Raw genomic sequence first — 18,561 nt, forward strand, 5'->3', positions numbered from 1 at the left:
TCCTGGCTCCCAGCCCCCCTGCTTCTAACCCACTGGACCCCACTCCCCTCCCAGAGCTGGGAACAACCCAGGAGTCCTGGCTCCCAGCCCCCCCGCTTCTAACCCACTGGACCCCACTCCCCTCCCAGAGCTGGGAACAGAACCCAGGAGTCCTGGCTCCGAGCCCATCCCTTGCTCTAACTACTCCACCCCACTTCCTCACCACAAACAGCATGTCTCAGATGGCCGTGGGCTGGGCACCTCCCTGCACCTTTGGTCTGGGGTTGGAACCCCCCCACCCCCAGGATGGAGCATCCGTCTCCTCCCCACGGTGCCCACAATGAATCCCCCCCCCCCCCCAGCTGCGGGCTGGACTCTGGAGCCAGCCGACCGGGGAGGAGGGGGGCCCCCATCGGTCTCCAATGACAGGGAAATGGCCAAGTATGGGAAGGTGATGGAGGAGCCTCTGGGATGGGAAGGGGCTAAATATAGGCTGCTCCTCCTGCAGCCCTGGGGGGCTCGGAGCATTTCCTCCCCGCCTTGCCTCAAGGACAGGCTCTGCTCCGGCACCGGCCAGGCCCCTGGGAACTCCTTCAGCTGCTCCTAGTGGTTAGAGCAGGGGGTCTGGGAGCCGGGATATCTGGGTTCTATCCTCAGCTCTGGCCCTGAGCTGCTGCTGCTGCCTTTGGGCATGTCACCCCCCAGCTCTGTGCCTCAGTGTCCCCACTGGGCTAACGGTATGTTCCTCACGATGGTGCTGGGGCTTCGCGGGGGGCGGGGTCCAATGTGGGGTCCCCTGCCCCAAGCCTCTTGGAGACGGTGGCACCGGTGTGAGCCCAGGAGGACGAAGATCACTGGTGTAACAGACAACCCCAGTGGGCGGGCCAAGCTAAACCGGGCCAGCTGGACCCCTCTGCCCACAGACCGGTGCCTGAGGGCACCTCAGCCCCACGGCACAGGCCAGGTGCTCAGTTCCACCCCCTGCTCTTGGCCAGCTGGTCCCAGCCAGATAGGGACTGGGGGGCAGATTCCCCACTGCCCAGCTGGGCTCATCCCACCCCTGGGGTGTCTGGGTGCTGATCTATGCCCCATGCCCTGACACGGGCGGAGGGCGGGCACTGGCTGCTACCCCTCCCCACCAAAATCCCTCTGTAAGCTCTGGGACCTTGGCCCCCCAATTCCAGCCCCAGGGAATAGAGATGGGTGGAGCCGGGAGCCCCATTCACCTCACTCCCAGGCCCAGGGAGGGGGCAGGGCGACCCCTACTGCCTGCCCAGCCCAGGGAGCTCCATGGCGGGGCGCGGGCAGGGGGCCGTGGGTTGGGACTTCAGCTCCGGCCCATTGTGGCCTGGGGGCTCTGGAGCTGGGGATGGCCATGCACATCACCCGGCACTGCGGCTCCTGCTCGCTGCGGGCCCCTGGCCTCGCCGCCTGTGCCCCCCTGGCCTCGCCGCCTGTGCCCCCCACTCACGCCCCGCTGCCCATTCATCCCTCGCCACGCCCTCTGGCCTGGTCCGGGCCCTGTTTGCCAAGGCCAAGCCCTGGGGACATGGAGTCCCTTCCTCACGCACGCGCCCGGCCTGTCCCCCTGCCCCCTGGTGCCTCTCCAGCCGGCCCGTTCGTCTCAGCCCCGGCCAGGGCAGAAGGTGCAGGGTCTGGGCCGGTGCCGGCCCCAGAGATCCATGCAACAGCGTCCCCCGCCCCAAACCAGACACCAGGCGCAAAAATCTCTGGAAAGAGATCAAAGGGCTGCTGGGAAACCGGAGGTCAGGGGGTCTGTCAGTCAGTCCATCCACCCCTACACACCCTTGTGTCAGTCCGTTCGTCCATCCACCCTCACACACACACCCATTCATCCATCCCCACACACCCCTGTGTCTGTCCGTTCGTCCATCCACCCTCACACACACACCCATTCATCCATCCCCACACACCCCTGTGTCAGTCTGTTTGTCCATCCACCCTCACACACACACCCCTGTGTCCGTCCGTTCGTCCATCCACCCTCACACACACACACATTCATCCATCCCTACACACCCCTGTGTCTGTCCGTTCGTCCATCCACCCCTACACACCCCTGTGTCAGTCCGTTCGTCCATCCCCCCTCACACACACACCCATTCATCCATCCATCTACACACACACCTCCCCCCCATTCATCCATCCCCACACCCCTGTGTCCGTCCACCCATCCACCCCCATACTCCTCCAACCATCCTTTCCCCCACATACCCCAATTCATCCATCCATCCCCACACAGTCCTGTGTCCGTCCATCCATCCATCCCCACGCCCCTCTAACCATCCATCCCCCACACCCCCCAATTCATCTATCCATCCCCACACACCCGTGTCCATCCATCCATCCCCACACAGTCCTCTGTCTATCCATCCATCCACACACACCTGTGTCCGTCCATCCAGCCACCCACCCCCACACACCCCAATTCATCCATCCATCCACCTCCCGACATCCCTCCATCCGTCCACCCACACACCCCTCCATCCATCTCCCCCACCCCAGTTAATCCATCCACCCCCACACACCCCTCCATCCATCCACCCACCCACGCCTCCGTCCATCCATCCATCCATCCCCACACACATCTTTCCATCCATCCATCCACACCCACTCCTCCCTTCCTCTATCCATCCCCTCACAACCCGCTGCCCATCCAGCCATCCCCACCCCCACCCACCTGCCCACACACCCTTCTAGCCATCTCTCCTCCCCCACACCGCATCTCTCCTTATCCAGACCCCTCTATCCCCCCCAGACTCGCTAGCCATCCCTCCCTCCCACCCCACATGGACGTACCCAGCTGGCACCAACTGTGCGCCTCTGCCCATCTTCCAGCCATTTATACCCCCTCAAAGTGGTTCTAATTCCCCTTTGTACTTGCTGGGGCCACTCGGGCATCAAGGGGGGGGGTGTCTAAATGCCCCCATGGCCTCTCACCTCGGCCCAGCCTGCCCTGACTTTGTACCGCCCGGCTCCCTTGCCCTGCCCCATTGCTTGGCAGGAGCTGGCCTGGGGCAAACAAGGTTCGGGGGGGTTGATTTTAGCGACTGGGCCGCAGGGCAAGGCCAGCTGCCCCCGGCTGGGAGGGGAGGGCGATGGTGGGATTAATCCTTTCTGCAGTGGGGCAGGCGGGCTGGGGTGGGGGTTGGGGAGAGAAGGGCACTGCCGGGGTGAGGTTGGCAGGGCTCCGCGGCAGACAAGCTGGCGCTATAAATACCTCAACGGTGGTTATAAAAAGCTTTCTGCGTGCGGGTCGCTGACCGTGAGTTGGATGCCGATTGGCCAAGAGGGTCCGGGGCAGTCTCGCGCCCGGCGGGCACGGTGCCATGGCCCGGAACCCTGGCTGGGCTCATCAGCTGAGCAGGGCCAGACCCGGTTACCCCTTGGCTGGGAGGCTGCAAAGAGCACACGGGGCACTGCAAAACTGGAGCGGGGGCTCTCCTTGGAGCCAGGGCTGGCCTCGGCACGGGGGGTGCTGTGCAGAGGGGTCTCACCTCTGTCCCATTCTGACCCCCCGCTGCACCCAGCATGGTGGAAAATCAAACCCCGCCTCCTTCCTGACGGTCCCAGGAGCTGGGCCATAGCCTCCTGGCTAAATCCCAGCTCAGGCTGCTCGCGTGGCCTGGACGCTGCAGGTTTCCTGCCCTAGCCTGTTACTGTGGGGCTGTTCCGCCCCAGAGGCAGCTGCATTTTCAGCACTTGCCTTCCCCTCTGGGCGTGGCTGAGCCAGGGGAGGGCGCTGAGACAGCCGGGCTCCTGCACACCTAGCTTGGCAGGAGGGTGTGAGCGTGGGCAGGGTCAGCCCCCCACCTCCCCCAGCACAGAGCCGCCTATTCCGGCGCGCTGGAGCGCAGTAAATTATTCATGTTGAGCTGCAGTTCCCGGCTGGAAAGCTGCAGGCTCAGGCCTTGTGCGGCCCAGGAAGGAGCCGGCCGGGGGCTTTGCTGCTGCCAGCCAGGAGACGCAGCCCAGGTGGGTTTGAGTGCCTGGGTCCCTCTCCAGGGTCTAGGGCTCTCCGTCACCGGGGACAGGGGCCGCTGTGGCTAACATCCCCATGGAGGGAGCAGCTTGTCAGCTCTTGCAGGGGGAGGAATCCAGCCCCAAGCAGCCCTACAATAACATACTAGCATGGTCAGCCCCAGGAGACCCTACAATAACATACCAGCAGGCAGGGAGGGGGAGGCGAGTTCCCATGGGCTGAGTGTCTCCTGCAGGAGCTGGGTGCTCAGGGCTCCCTCTAGGCTCATTCGGAGGAGGGAGAATTTGGAAGCGGTTGGGGGGCATGAGGGGTACAGCAGCAAACTGCCATCAGTGGGGAGGGGGTGTCTGTGCAGGGGAGGGGGAAGCAGCAAGGGGCTCGGGGGGGGGGGAAAGGCGGCTGGCATGAATGAGAGGGACAGAGGACTCCAAAGTGGGTGGGGCGGGAGCCTGTGTGTGGGTCCTGCATGGTGGGGGGGGGGGGGAAGAGTTGAGGGTGTGACGGGGCCCGTGGGTGGGGGGACGACACGGAGCATAGTCCTGCATGCCAGGTGGGGGGTGGGAGGCAGGGGTCCCGCGTGGCCACAGGGGGGTAGGGTAGGAGGGGCAGGAGGATGGGGGGGGAGGCTCCAGCGTGGCGGGGGCTGGGAGGGGCGTGGCAGAGCAGAGGGATGGGGGGAAGGTTCTGTGGGCGGGGGCATGGGGGAGGGGCAGGGCAGAGGGATGGGGGAAAGTCCTGCGTGGCGTGGGCGGGGAGGCTGGGGGAGGGGCAGGAGGCTGGAGGGAAGGTCCTGCGTGGCGGGGGGATGGGGGATGGGGGAGGGGCTCTGGCTGCGGCTCCTCCGAGCTCGGGCTCCAAAAATGTGTTTTGACTTTGGAAAGTGGGAGAGAAATGGCAGGAAACGAACGTCCCAGGGGAGTCCCCGACCGTAATTACTGGGCTATAGGGGGCAGCGGGATGGCCCTGCCTCTGGGGGAGCCCCTGACCGTAATTACTGGGCTATAGGGGGCAGCGGGATGGCCCTGCCTCTGGGGGAACCCCTGACCGTAATTACTGGGCTATACGGGGCAGCGGGATGCCCCTGCCTCTGGGGGAGCCCCTGACCGTAATTACTGGGCTATACGGGGCAGCGGGATGCCCCTGCCTCTGGGGGAACCCCCGACCGTAATTACTGGGCTATACGGGGCAGCGGGATGCCCCTGACTGTGGGGGAGCCCCTGACCGTAATTACTGGGCTATAGGGGGCAGGAGGATGGCCCTGACTGGGGGAGCCCCCGACCGTAATTACTGGGCTATAGGGGGCAGGAGGATGGCCCTGACTGGGGGAGCCCCCGACCGTAATTATTGGGCTATAGGGGGCAGCGGGATGCCCCTGACTCTGGGGGAGTCCCCGACCGTAATTACTGGCCTATAGGGGGCAGCGGGATGCCCCTGACTCTGTGGGAGTCCCGGACCGTAATCACAGGGCTATGGGGGAACAGGGAGCCAACTGGGGCTCTCTGCCCTGCAGCGCTGCCAGGACATTTCTCTCTAGGGCACAGTCAACGGCCTGAGCCTCTCCATACCCTGCCCCCTCGCCCTCCACTCCACCACCCCGCGGGCTCCTCCCCTTGGCCTGGAACCAGCTCCATCCCCATCTGCCCCATCCCCAGTGGAGCCCAGGACACCCGCGGGGCTGAGTCTGCAGCTGCCCTGGGGGCACTAAAAGAGAGACCCTCCAGACCCCCCCCCCCCCCCCCGCAGCCTGGGGCTGGGCCGAGCTGGCCTCACGTGGGACTAGCCTGAGCCGGATTGGACCATCCTGCGCTACCCTTTGCCCTCCCAGCCAGAGCAGCGATGCCGCTGAGCAGTGCTTCATTTGTGCCAAGGCATCGCTGGGCCCGGCGGTTTCTAGCCCCTGGCACCGCTGGGCCTGGTGGTTTTTAGCCCCCGGCACCACTGGCTCCCGGCGGTTTCTAGCTCCCTGCACCACTAGCCCCAGCGGTTTCTAGCCCCCGGCACCACTGGCCCCCGGCGGTTTCTAGCTCCCTGCACCACTAGCCCCAGCGGTTTCTAGCCCCCGGCACCGCTGGCCCCGGCGGTTTCTAGCCCCTGGCACCGCTGGCCCCGGCGGTTTCTAGCCCCCGGCACCGCTGCCCCGGCGGTTTCTAGCCCCCGGCACCGCTGGCCCCGGCGGTTTGTGGCCCCCGGCACCGCTGGGCCCAGTGACTTCTAGACCCTGGTTTCTAGACCACCAGCCCCTCTTTTATTCCAAAGGCAGCCCTGCCGCTGAGCTCCCCTTGACTCTGAGCGCTGCCCTGGGGGTCTCAGCTCCCCCACCCCACCCCCCCGCTCCGCCCCTGCGCTCTCCCAAGCCCGGGGAGCAGATAGGGAGGAGGCGGGAGATAAGGGGTGGTGGCGGGGCGAGGGAGGGTAGCAGCTTGTAGCAGAGAAGTTATGGTAGCTGCGGTGGAGCGGGGGGCCGGGGCGGGGGCCTCGGCTCGGAGCCACGCAGGATCCGTCGCTGTTTAGCAATCCCGGCCACGCTCTGCTGCCACACGGGCAGGGTGCCCGCGGCTCCGCCCGGCGCCCATGCTGCCCCCAGATGCCTCCAGCCTCGCGCTGGAGCAGGGAGCCGTCGGGGGCAGCGAGGTGTGAGTAGGGCCCCCGGCCCCAGGCCATGAAGGGCCCCCAGCAGGCAGCGGGGCGCACGGACCAGATGCTGGGGGCCATGGCCGATATCCTGACCTCCATGGCCCTCCCCAGCCAGCAGTGGGTAAGGGCCTGGGATGGGGGCGGGGGCGGCTCCTGGGGGTGTCAGAGCACATGACATCTCTGGGTAGCATGTGGGGCTGGTGCAGGGGATTCAGGACCATCTGGGTCCCCTGTTTGCGCTGGGCCAGCCGGACAGGGGAGGTGCCCAGGGGCAGTCGGGGGCTCTGTGCTGGGGTGATGGGGGGTTAGTCTAGGGAAAATTGGGGGGGTCTCTGAAGAGGGAGTTGGAGGGTCTGTATGGGGGCCATTGGGAGGTCTCTGCAAGGGAGCTTGGGGGGGTCTGTGCAGGGGCAGTCGGGCGGCTGTGCAGGGTGGCTGGAGGGCCATGTGGGGGTAATCGGGGGGGTCTCTGCAGGGGCAGTCAGGCGGCTGTGCAGGGTGGCTGGGGGGGCCATGTGGGGGTAATCGGGGGGGGTCTCTGCGGGGGCAGTCGGGCAGCTGTGCAGGGTGGCTGGGGGGCCATGTGGGGGTAATCGGGGGGTCTCTGCAGGCGCAGTTGGGGGGTATGTTTGGGGTGGTTGTGCAGGGTGGTTGGGGGGGCCATGTGGGGGTAATCGGAGGGTCTCTGCAGAGGCATTCGAGGGGCCTGTGCGGGACGGCTGTGCAGGGTGGCCGGGAGGCTGTGCAGAAGGAATTACGCAGGCCGTGTGGAGCTGGCTGTGGGGTCTGCGCGGGGGTCACTAAGGGGGCTGTGCCCCCAGTGCTGGCACATGGGGCTGCAGGCTTTTGGGGCCTTGATGCTGCCCCTCTCCGGCTCACAGGGTGTTTCCCGGCTGTTGGGCAGAGGGATCCCGCCAAACTCCCCCTCCCCTTCCCTGGGTGGGTGCCGGGAGGCTCCATTCCTGGGGGCAGGGGGTGAGATTGGTTAGAGCAGAGCTTCAAGGGAGAGGCTGCACCCCCCACCCCAGCAAACAGGCTTCCTGGTGTGGGGCAGATACAGTCCCAGGGATGGGGAGTATAAATACCCCACCTGCAGAGCCTTCCCGCTGAGGCACTGCAGACAGCCTGGTTTGTTAGTGTGGGGTCTCTCGACTGTGCACGCTTATTTGTTATTGTAGGGTCTCTTGGGGGGACTGGGGCTGTGCATGCTGGTTTGTTATTGTAGGGTCTCTCGGAGCACTGGGGCTGTGCATGCTGGTTTGTTATTGTAGGGTCTCTCGGAGCACTGGGGCTGTGCATGCTGGTTTGTTATTGTAGGGTCTCTCGGAGCACTGGGGCTGTGCATGCTGGTTTGTTATTGTAGGGTCTCTCGGAGCACTGGGGCTGTGCATGCTGGTTTGTTATTGTAGGGTCTCTCGGAGCACTGGGGCTGTGCATGCTGGTTTGTTATTGTAGGGTCTCTGGGGGGAGTGGGGGTGCATGCTGGTTTGTTATTGTAGGGTCTCTCAGAGCACTGGGGCTGTGCATGCTGGTTTGTTGTTGTAGGGTCTCTCGGAGCACTGGGGCTGTGCATGCTGGTTTGTTATTGTAGGGTCTCTCGGAGCACTGGGGCTGTGCATGCTGGTTTGTTATTGTAGGGTCTCTGGGGGGAGTGGGGGTGCATGCTGGTTTGTTATTGTAGGGTCTCTCAGAGCACTGGGGCTGTGCATGCTGGTTTGTTATCGTAGGGTCTCTCGGAGCACTGGGGCTGTGCATGCTGGTTTGTTATTGTAGGGTCTCTCGGAGCACTGGGGCTGTGCATGCTGGTTTGTTATTGTAGGGTCTCTCAGAGCACTGGGGCTGTGCATGCTGGTTTGTTGTTGTAGGGTCTCTCGGAGCACTGGGGCTGTGCATGCTGGTTTGTTATTGTAGGGTCTCTCGGAGCACTGGGGCTGTGCATGCTGGTTTGTTATTGTAGGGTCTCTCAGAGCACTGGGGCTGTGCATGCTGGTTTGTTGTTGTAGGGTCTCTCGGAGCACTGGGGCTGTGCATGCTGGTTTGTTATTGTAGGGTCTCTCGGAGCACTGGGGCTGTGCATGCTGGTTTGTTATTGTAGGGTCTCTGGGGGGACTGGGGGTACATGCTGGTTTGTTATTGTAGGGTCTCTCGGAGCACTGGGGCTGTGCATGCTGGTTTGTTATTGTAGGGTCTCTCGGAGCACTGGGGCTGTGCATGCTGGTTTGTTATTGTAGGGTCTCTGGGGGGACTGGGGGTGCATGCTGGTTTGTTATCGTAGGGTCTCTCGGAGCACTGGGGCTGTGCATGCTGGTTTGTTATCGTAGGGTCTCTCGGAGCACTGGGGCTGTGCATGCTGGTTTGTTATCGTAGGGTTGTTCATGCAACATGGCAGGCGCTCCAATGGCTGCTGTATTAGCAGCGTTTTAAAACGTAACTCAAGAGGAGGAATCTCAAGCCAGGGACACCCCTGCCTCTCCGCATGTCGCTGACCCCCAGCCTGTCCCTCCCCGAGCATTCGGGGCAGGGGCTGAGGCTCAGGGAACACGTCTGAATTAGGGAGGAGCAGCGGCCGAAGGCAGGGGGCTGCAGTGCTGGGAGTCTCCAGGAGGGCTCTGCTCCGGGGGAGCTCACGGCCCCATCCCCGCCCCGTCCCCAGATCAGCTGGCAACCCCTCCCCCCATCAGAGGAGCTCACAGCCCCCTGCCCTTCTCAGGGGGGAGGCGTTGGGGTTCTGGACCAGGCTTCCAAACACATTTTTCTTTTTAAAATATCAGGAGACAAAGGGACAACCCTACAGTAACAAACCAGAGTGACCCTACAATAACAAACCAGAGCGACTCTACAATAACAAACCGGAGCATGACACCCAGCACCTAGAGACCCTACAATAACAAACCAGAGGGACCTTACAATAACAAACCGGAGCATGACACCCAGCGCCTAGAGACCCTACAATAACAAACCAGAGCAACCCTACAATAACAAACCGGAGCATAACACCCAGCACCTAGAGACCCTACAATAACAAACCAGAGCATGACACCCAGCGCTTAGAGACCCTACAATAACAAACTAGAGTGACCCTACAATAACAAACCGGAGCATGACACCCAGCGCTTAGAGACCCTACAATAACAAGCCCTTGTGTGGGTGGCAGTCTGGCAGGAAACAAGCTCCTCTTTCCGCCTCCGGGGGATCCGAACGGGGGACCCCTCCCTGGGCTGGCCCCAGCCTGGGGAGTCTCTGAGCAGGAAGCGGTGGCAGAGGGTGAGGAGTGATCAGTGACAGCGCCCCGTGAGGGTGCAGGGGGGGCTGGGTAGGGCCAGGGCCGGTGCCAATCCTTGGCTGCTCCAGCAATGCCAGGAAACAAGTCAGCAAAGCCAGTGCCCAGGGTCTGCCTCCAGCTGGAACAGGCGGGCGTGAGGGGCACCGGCAGGGTTGGGGGGGGGACCCAGCATTGTTCTCCGGCAGGGCTCCCTGCGCTTCTGCCTGCCCCTCCCCACCCCCTCCAACCTGTCTATCCTTCCTTCCTTCCAGCTGCCGGATCTGTGCTCAGAGGGGCCGGGGGACGAGATGCGGCCGGAGCACGGCCGCTCCGAGGCCCCTGCAGGGAACAGGGTGCCGCATGACGGGGACCCCCCGAGCGGGCCAGCAGCACCGGGCCCCCCGGAGCCCCACGGCGTGGACCAGTCCCCAGACACCTGCCCCTCAGAAGAAGGTGAGGCCAGCTCCGGTCCCCCTGGGCCTGTCTGCCCCCCAGGGCTCTGGGGCCTTGGCCGGGGGCTTGTACCTGGTGCTCAGAACCCCCCCAGCTGCGTCCCCGAGGCCGTGGCCGCCAGGAGCACGAATTAGCGACCCCCGGACCCTGGCCTGACCCACACATGAGGGGCACTCAGGCCCCTTGGTTCGTGCAGCCCCAGCCGGCCAGTAAGGGGGTCGGCTGGTGCCAGTGGTTTTCACGCTGTGTCTGCCCCTCCTCCACAGGTTGAGCTGAGCCCCCCCCCCCCAATTCTTTCACCCGGGGTCACTGAATTTGTCAATCCTGCCCCAGGGCCAGATGGGAGCCAGTGTCCCCTAAAGGGGAAAGGCCCCTTGCTCCATTCCCTGTGCCAGCCAGTCTCATTCAGCTGGTACATCCCAGCCCAGTGTGGGGCTGGCCCCACGGCTGCCTCATAGCCCCAGATGCCCTGGGAACAGCCCCGCAGCCCCGACCAGGCCAGTGACCGTCCCTTCCCGGTGCTGAGCTGTAAGGTGCGCGGTGCCCTCGGGCCGGTTGGCACAGACACCCGGGGGCATGGGTACGTGGCTCGCGTGGGGCTGGGGGGCCGCTGGGGTGTCTGAGAGACGACCCCTGTGGTTTGTCTTGAAGGTTCTGTGGGGTGGGGCCCGCGCCGGAGGGTGAGGCGCATCCAGGGTCGTGCCCCACTTCCCTGCCCCCCTCCTCCCCCCGTGTCCCTCACCCCTAGCGGTGGCCCCTGAAATGGCAGAGCCGGTGCCAGGCTCTGGGCGGTGACTCAAGCGCTGGCTCCGACCCCAGGCTGGGGGGCGACGGGCAGCAGATGGCACTGCGGTGCGGGCAGATGGATGGCTCCCCCGCAGTGAACCTGGGGGAGCCAGTGATTAATATTGGGGAGGGGGGGGCGATCCAGACAACACAAGCCTCTTGCTGTTTTTCCCCCGAGGGGGGGTCCGATTGCACCTTTCAGCCCCCCTGCCTTGGGGCTCAGTCCCCCTTGCTCTGGGGCAAAGGAGTCACTCCCTCCCCCATCACCCCTGGGGTGGGGGGGTGATTTGGCCATAACGAGCTCCCCCCCACATCTCGGCTGTGGCCTCCTCACTGGAGGAGGGGGGCAGGCAGCTGCCAGGCCTTGGCGGGGGCACAAGCTGGGGCCCGCCCGGGACCCTCGGCTGCCCAGCACCAGGGCAGGCGCTCCCCGCTGCAGGCCTGCACCTCTGCAGTCTGGCTGCAGCCTGGGCTGGGAAGAGCCCGAAGCCCAAGGGAGCGAGGGATGGAGGCAGGGAGAGGGGGAGGGATGGAGGGATGGAGGCGGGGAGGGATGGAGGGATGGAGAGGGGGGAGGGAAAGCGCAGGCTCCTCCTCGCTGGCAGCTCAGTTCAGCCCCAGCCCCAGCCCTGTTATTCCAGCGCTGAGCGTGCAGCGGGCAGGAGCCCTGGGCCCCCCGGCTCCGTGCCCCGATTCCCGCCGCCCGCTGCCCCCCCCCGCTGCCCGGTCTATGGCTGGCACCTCTCGGGCAGCGGGCGCCGGTGCCCAGCACGGCCGGGCAGCACCATGAAAGGGGGGCACCAGCAGGGCTGCTCCTGCCAACACTTGTTCCGCAAAGTCCTCGCCAAGTGCAGCTGCTGTGACGCCCGGGCGCGAGGTCAGTGACTCCCCTCCCCCAACGCCCCCCTTCCCCCCCGCACCGGGGCGCTGTCCCCTGTGGGCACCTCTCCGGGGTACGGCACAGCGGGTAGCAGCTGCCCACGGTGCAGCCGGCTCAGCCTGCAGATGCCCCATGGCCTTGCCCCGTTGGCGCAGCGGGGCAGCGGGCGCACGGGGAGGGGGCAGGCGAAGTTTGGACCAAGAGGGACGGGCAGATTTAGAGCTGGGGAGTCCCGGGGGCGTGGGGGGGAAGGGGGACCGGTGCGTCGCTCAGAGTTAGGGGCTGGGTCCCGGGGTGGATTGGAGTCTCCATGGTGGGAGCGTGTGGGTGGCCCAGGGTGTATCTGGGGGGGGAGACCCCACAGTCTGGGGGAGGGGAGCACATGCTGTGCCCGGACTCCAACATCTGTCCTGGCCATTCACCGTCTGCCTGGAGGAGGGGGGGGGGGTGCCCAGCTCACCCGCGGCTCCACACTCGGCGCCGCGGCCCTGCCCTGTCCCCCAGCCTGAGGCCTTGCTGACCTGGTGGGGAGCGAACCCCCACTCTGGCCCCGGTGGCCTTTGCTCATTTCCCACTGCCTGCACTGGGGCTGCTGGGGGGGTGGGGGGAGGCATTGGTCCCCCCAGGGTGGGGGCAGGGAGGGGACCCTCAGTCTGTGCACCCCAGGTTCTTACCCCTTTGCCCCCTGCCCTCTGGGGCCCAGCGCCCCCTCGCCCTGCACCACAACAGGAATTTGGCTCCTGCACCAGGACCAGGGATCTGCCCAGGGCTCGGGGTGGAGCCCTGTGTCCCCCTGAGCTCCACCTCGGCCTGGAGCCCAGACTGCCCTGCAGTTCCAAGAAGGGCCAGTAGGGGGTGCCCTGTCCCAGCCGCTCAGTTGCACTGCGCTACCCATGTTGGGCTGAGGCTGGGGGTGAGGGTCCTGCAGCATCCCCACGCCCCCCCCCCCCCTTCTCCGGAAGGGTCCTTTTCTGTTCCATGATCCAACCTCTGGCACTTTTCTTCCGGGCCCCAGCGACGTGTCTGATGGGGGAGACCGTGTGACCCCCCCAGTCCCCCCACTGCAGGTTTGGGAGCGTGGGGCAGAGTAATAAAACTCCTGGGTCCCATTCCTGGCTCTGGGTCAAAAGGTGGGGGTGGGGTGGGACTGGGAGGCCAGGACTCCTGGGTTCTATCCCCAGGTCTGGGGGGGAGTGGGGGCTAGCGGGTTAGAGCAGTGGGGGCTGGGAGCCCAGGACTCCTGGGTTCTAGCCCCAGCTCTGGGGCTCACCCGGCTGGCCAGACCAACCCTTGCCTGGGGCCCACACTCTGTCTTGTCCCCACCCCCCAGATGCACCCAGTGGTGGTGTTCATGGCCCCCAGCCCAGGGGATCCTCTCAACAGCGCCCCTGGCTGGCCAGACCAGCTGCCCCCAGTGCCAGGACCTCTGCCCCTTCCCCGCAGGCCTGGGTCACTGGCAGTGGCAGGGGGGATGTCCCAGTGCTAGGAATCACGGGGAGGGTTTCGGTGCCAGGGGGTGTCCTGGGTCGGTGTTGGGTGCAGGACAGGCTGTAGGGGTGCTGGGGACCCAGTGTGGGGGGAGGGGGCACCAGCCAGTGCCCGTCAGGGGACATCCACGTCCCCTCGCCCCCAATACCCACCGACCTCAACCTCCACCTGGCGCCCTCTCCCTCTGCAGGCGGGCGACTGGCTGCGCCAAGCGGGGCTTTCACCTGCTTAATGGCAGAGAAATAGATGAGAGCAGAGAGGGGGCAGCTCTCAGCCCAGGACTCCTGGGTTCTATTCTTGACTCTGGGAGGGCAGTGGGGTCTAGTGGTCTAGAGCGGGGGTGGGGTTGGGGGCCAGGACTCCTGGGTTCTATCCCCAGCTCTGGAAGCGGGGTGGGGCTCTGCTCAGTGTATGGCTACCCTAACCCCTGCCTGAGGCCCACACTTTGTCTTGTCCCCACCCCCCAGATGCACCCAGCGCAGCAGACCCCTCCCCCATTCAGGCTTGAGGGTCCCCTCAGAAACCGGGCATGGAAATTCTCTTTTGTTACTGAGAATTCTCTCCCCCGCCCCCAGTCACAGCTGGTGTGTTATTGTAGGGTCTTCTTGGAGTTGCGTGGCTGTACCCAGACTGGTGTGTTATTGTAGGGTCTCCTCAGAGCGAGGCTTGCTATTGTCAGGGGATCGTGAGTGCTGGGCTGTGCCTGCTACTTTATTATTGTAGGGTCTCTCTGCAGCGCTACAGCTGTAGACACTGGTTTGTTATTGTAGGGTCTCCCAGGAGCTCTGGACTGGGCAGACTGGGATCCGTTGTTGGTAGCTTGCTGGAGGGCACAGGGCTGCAGGCTCTGCTCTGTTATTGTAGGGTCTCTCGCCAGATCGGGTTCTTATTGGCGGGTTGCTCCTGCTGGCATTGTTTGGCAGGAGTCCGACCCCTCCGTGGGGTGATGGGGGCTTGGTCAGCCGAGCGGCCCGGGGAGACGTGGTTGATGGCCAGGGACGGGGGCAGCCCTGGGGCAGGACCTAGGGTGGAGCTAGCCAGCAGCAGCCAAAGGTGACACAGTCCCCCCCCACACACCCCCGCCCAGCTGCCCTCTTTGGCCTGGGGACCCCCCTGGTCTCTCCGGTGCCACCCCCCACCCTGAAATGGAGCTGTTATGCCCACAGACAATGCGAGCCCTGGCCAGACACGCCCCCTCACGCCTTGCTGGACAGCCCCCAGCTGCCCCCCCCAGCCCCCGGTTTCCTTCCCCTCGCAGGGTTCCCCCCCCAGCACAGGGCTGGGCTCCCAATGCTCGGGGAGGGCTCTGTGTGGGAGGGATGAGCTGGGGGGGGGGCAGCACAGACAGCCCCGCCTCTCCCCCCCCCCCCCGCCCTGGCAAACCCGCCGAGTCAGCAGCAGTGTCCTGTTCCTCCCAAGCTCTGTGGCTGCCCGGTGCAGCAGGGCCTGGAGCCGCGGGTGGGGGCTGGCTGCCCGGGGTCCTCCCCCAGCTGATCTCCCTGTGTCCCCCCCAGCTGACAGCCCCCAGGCTCCTCCCCCAGCTCACTGGCTCCTCCCCCAGATGACCCCCACCCCACCCCCAGCTCCTCCCTCAGCTGCCGCCCCCCCAGCTCCTTGGCTCCTCCCCCAGCTGATCTCCCCAGGTCCCCCCCCCAGCTGGCTCCCCCTATCCCGAGTTCTCTGGTCTCTTGCCCCCCCTCCCTGGCCAATTCTCTTCCACCCAAGCAGATCGTACTGCCCCCTCCTCCCAAGCCCCCTTCCCGCCTGGGGCCTGCACCCGCCCGGGGCCTGCACCCCCCCGGCCCAGCCTGTTTATACAATAATAAAATCAACATTTTTTTGTCAGCCTCATTAAAATAAACAGAACGTAATGGGAAAAATGTTGGCAGGATCCCGGGATGGGCGGGGAAGGGGGGGAGAGTCCTGTACTTAACCCCCTGGCTGCTGCCTGGGAGCTCCTCCCCCAGAGACCGGCCCCAGTGTGGGGCAGGTCTTAGCGGCACCCCTCCCCACCCCGCCTGCTGCCTGGAGTCCCCCCTTCACTACAGCAGCTCCCCCCCCCCGGAAGGGCAGCGGGGACCTGACTCCCCCTCCAGTATTTTCCTGTTGGAGGGTGTCTTCCCAGATTGCCCCCCAAAGGTCCCACATGGCTCCTCACCACCCAGGGGTGCTGCAGAGGGGTGCCCTTCAGCACCCTCTGTTCTGAGCTCAGCCGTGTGCCCTGCTCATCCCTCTTTGGTTGGGGGGGGGGCTAGGAGCTAGGACTCCTGGGTTCTATCCCTGGCTCTGGGAGGGGAGTGGGGTCTAGTGGTTAGAGCGGGGGGGAGGGCTGGGAGCCAGGACTCCTGGGTTCTCCGGGCTCCACCAGCAGGGGTTACTCAGCCCACAGGCCTGTCCCCGGGGCTCAGTAAATCCAGCCACACTGAGCGCTGCCCACCCTGGGGCATGGCTGGCCCCTGGTGCCAGGCCTGGGCATGTGGAGCCCCAGTGCCAGCCCGGGCGCGGGAGGGCTGGGGAGACAGCGAACACAGCTGCCTTTGCTCGGCTCGGGGGCTTGGCCGCCGTCCCAGCCACGCTCCGCACCAGCCTCAGTCCCAGCTGCCGTCTCCCCCACAGCTGCCCAGCTCCCCCACCTCAGCCCTGGCACCGCCAGGCACCAGCAACGCCCTGGGGGACTTCCTTGGGCAAACTGGCCAGCGCAGGGATCCCCCACGTTACTGTCAGCGTCACGTGGCTCTGATCCGGGGCAAGGCACTGCCTGGCACAGGGAATGGGACATGGGGCCTTTCCCCTCTAGGGGGCACTGGCTCTGATCCGGCCCCCGGGCGAGGGCACTGGCTGGCACAGGGAATGGGACATGGGGCCTTTCCCCTCTAGGGGGCGCTGGCTCTGATCCGGCCCCCGGGCGAGGGCACTGCCTGGTACAGGGAATGGGACATGGGGCCTTTCCCCTCTAGGGGGCGCTGGCTCTGATCCGGCCCCCGGGCGAGGGCACTGCCTGGTACAGGGAATGGGACATGGGGCCTTTCCCCTCTAGGGGGCGCTGGCTCTGATCCGGCCCCCGGGCGAGGGCACTGCCTGGTACAGGGAATGGGACATGGGGCCTTTCCCCTCTAGGGGGCGCTGGCTCTGATCCGGCCCCCGGGCGAGGGCACTGGAGGGCACAGGGAATGGGACATGGGGCCTTTCCCCTCTAGGGGGCGCTGGCTCTGATCCGGCCCCCGGGCGAGGGCACTGCCTGGCACAGGGAATGGGACATGGGGCCTTTCCCCTCTAGGGGGCGCTGGCTCTGATCCGGCCCCCGGGCGAGGGCACTGCCTGGCACAGGGAATGGGACATGGGGCCTTTCCCCTCTAGGGGGCGCTGGCTCTGATCCAGCCCCTGGCCAAGGGCACTGCCTGGCTCAAGGGGGCAGGGAGTGGGGTACGGGCCTTTCCCCACTGGGGGGCACCAGTTCCAGCCCCCTCCATCTTGCTGCAGGCTCCCCAGATCCCATCTCTGGGCCCTGCCCCCCCACTCCGCCCCCCGCCCCTGGGTCGTTAGGAGCCTTTAAAAGAAAACAAAATGATAAAGAACCCAACTCAAGTCACACAATCCCCGGCCCGGCCCGAGGCAGCGGGTGGAACAGGCCGGCTGCTCGCTGGCGCTGCCAAGAACCTCTCCGTGCACATCCCCTCCGCGGGCGCATGGCCCCTCCCCTGGCATACGGGGGGGCGTGGGGGCAGGATGCTGATGCATGGGGACAAACTCGGGGGGGCACCTCCCGAGGGGGCGAGTAGGGGCTGCTGGGAGGACATCATGGGGGCATTGTGCCCTGCTGCCCCCCACAGTCCCTGGGCCTCCGTCCCCATGCCAGGGCCGCCCTCCAGCTCAGGGGGGGAGGTGCCAGCTCGGGCAGGTGTCCAAGGAAGCCCCTCTCCTGGGGGGGCGGCACGTTCCCCTATCACTGTGCCCAGGCCCCTCCGCTTTGCCCCTGCTGGCGCGGCCATGTGGGTGGGGCGGGGTGCCCATGACGGCGGCTTGACACGTCCCGGGCTCCTGACGCAGACAAGGTTATTTCGGGAGCAGGTGCAGTCTCGCTGCATGGGATTATCACCTCCCGCCAGGCGCTGGCCCAGCCCCCGCCGCCCCCCGCCTTGCCGGGCCCTGCCGGGGTGGCCTTCCCTCCCCCTGTCCTGCCTGCTACAGATAGCTGGGTCAGTGCACCTGGCTGGGATGGCAGGGGAAGGGTCTCCCTCGGGGGAGGATGGGGGAGTCCAGCGTGAGGGGTCGTTCCTTGCTTCTCGAACGCATGTCCCAGTTTCCCCAAAGCAGATGGCAGGGGGCGCAGCTGGGAACCCAGGACTCGGACTCCTGGGTTCTCTCCCCAGCTCTGTTGTTTTGGGGAGGCGCCTCCCTTGCCGTCCCTCCCAGGAGATGGGGCTGGGATGAGGCTCCCCAGCTGGGTAAAGTGTGGGTTCGAAATGGGCTGGAGGCGGGTGCCGATCCCGGGGCGCGTGTGTGTGTGTGGGGGGGGATATGGGAGGGAGGGTTGTTTCCGGTGGGGGGAGGAATCGCAGCTGGAGCCGGGATCTTTGATGCAATCCTGCGTATGGACAAAGTCCTGTTTCCCCCCGAGGCAGCAGGAATCAAACAGCGGGAGGCTGGTGCTTTGCTCCCATCCCAAGCCCCTCCCAGCCCGTGCTGTGCCCAAAAGCTCTCACGCTCTCCAGGCTGGTCTCAGGGCCATGTTCCTGTTCTTTTTCTGCTGCTTCTCTTCAGGTAGCCACAGCTCCATCCAAATGATCCCCAGCCCTCTGGGTTTGCATTCAGGCCCCCCTTGGAGGCCCCTCGCCCCCATAGCTCAGATTCCTGACTGGCTGGTGCTTTGGGTGGTGGCTCTTGTGGTTTTGCCTCTCTCGTGCTGTAAAGGAGCTTAATTGCTTCTCATGTTTATCTCGCATGTACTCCCTGGACCCGATTATCCAAAGAGCTCACTCTGCTGCCCTTTAGGCCCCGAACCCTGGGGCCCTGAGCACTGGGAGGTGAGCTCTTTGGAAGCCCTGCCCCCCCCCCCCCCCAGTTAGCAGGGCTCTG

At 65.4% G+C, this 18,561-nt stretch overlaps 1 protein-coding gene across 5 annotated transcripts in view; it reads left to right on the forward strand.

Annotated features, from left to right (window-relative positions):
• Positions 1–490: 490 nt before the first annotated feature.
• The window catches only part of LOC101932345 (rho guanine nucleotide exchange factor 25), a 43,453-nt gene continuing 25,382 nt past the window's right edge, over positions 491–18,561 (forward strand). For 2 of the 5 annotated variants that reach the window (XM_065576628.1, XM_065576629.1), the window contains exons 1-2: positions 6,414–6,737; positions 10,151–10,331. In XM_065576628.1, coding sequence (XP_065432700.1) covers positions 6,642–6,737; positions 10,151–10,331 — 277 coding nt within the window. In that variant the 5' untranslated portion in view covers positions 6,414–6,641. Of the gene's footprint in view, positions 717–3,881; positions 3,976–6,413; positions 6,738–10,150; positions 10,332–11,734; positions 11,995–18,561 lie in introns of those variants that run through there. The other 3 variants (XM_065576630.1, XM_065576631.1, XM_065576632.1) reach the window with 3 other exon arrangements.

This window comes from Chrysemys picta, chromosome 22 (assembly GCF_011386835.1).
Source record: "Chrysemys picta bellii isolate R12L10 chromosome 22, ASM1138683v2, whole genome shotgun sequence".
In the NCBI taxonomy this organism is placed as follows: domain Eukaryota; kingdom Metazoa; phylum Chordata; order Testudines; family Emydidae; genus Chrysemys; species Chrysemys picta.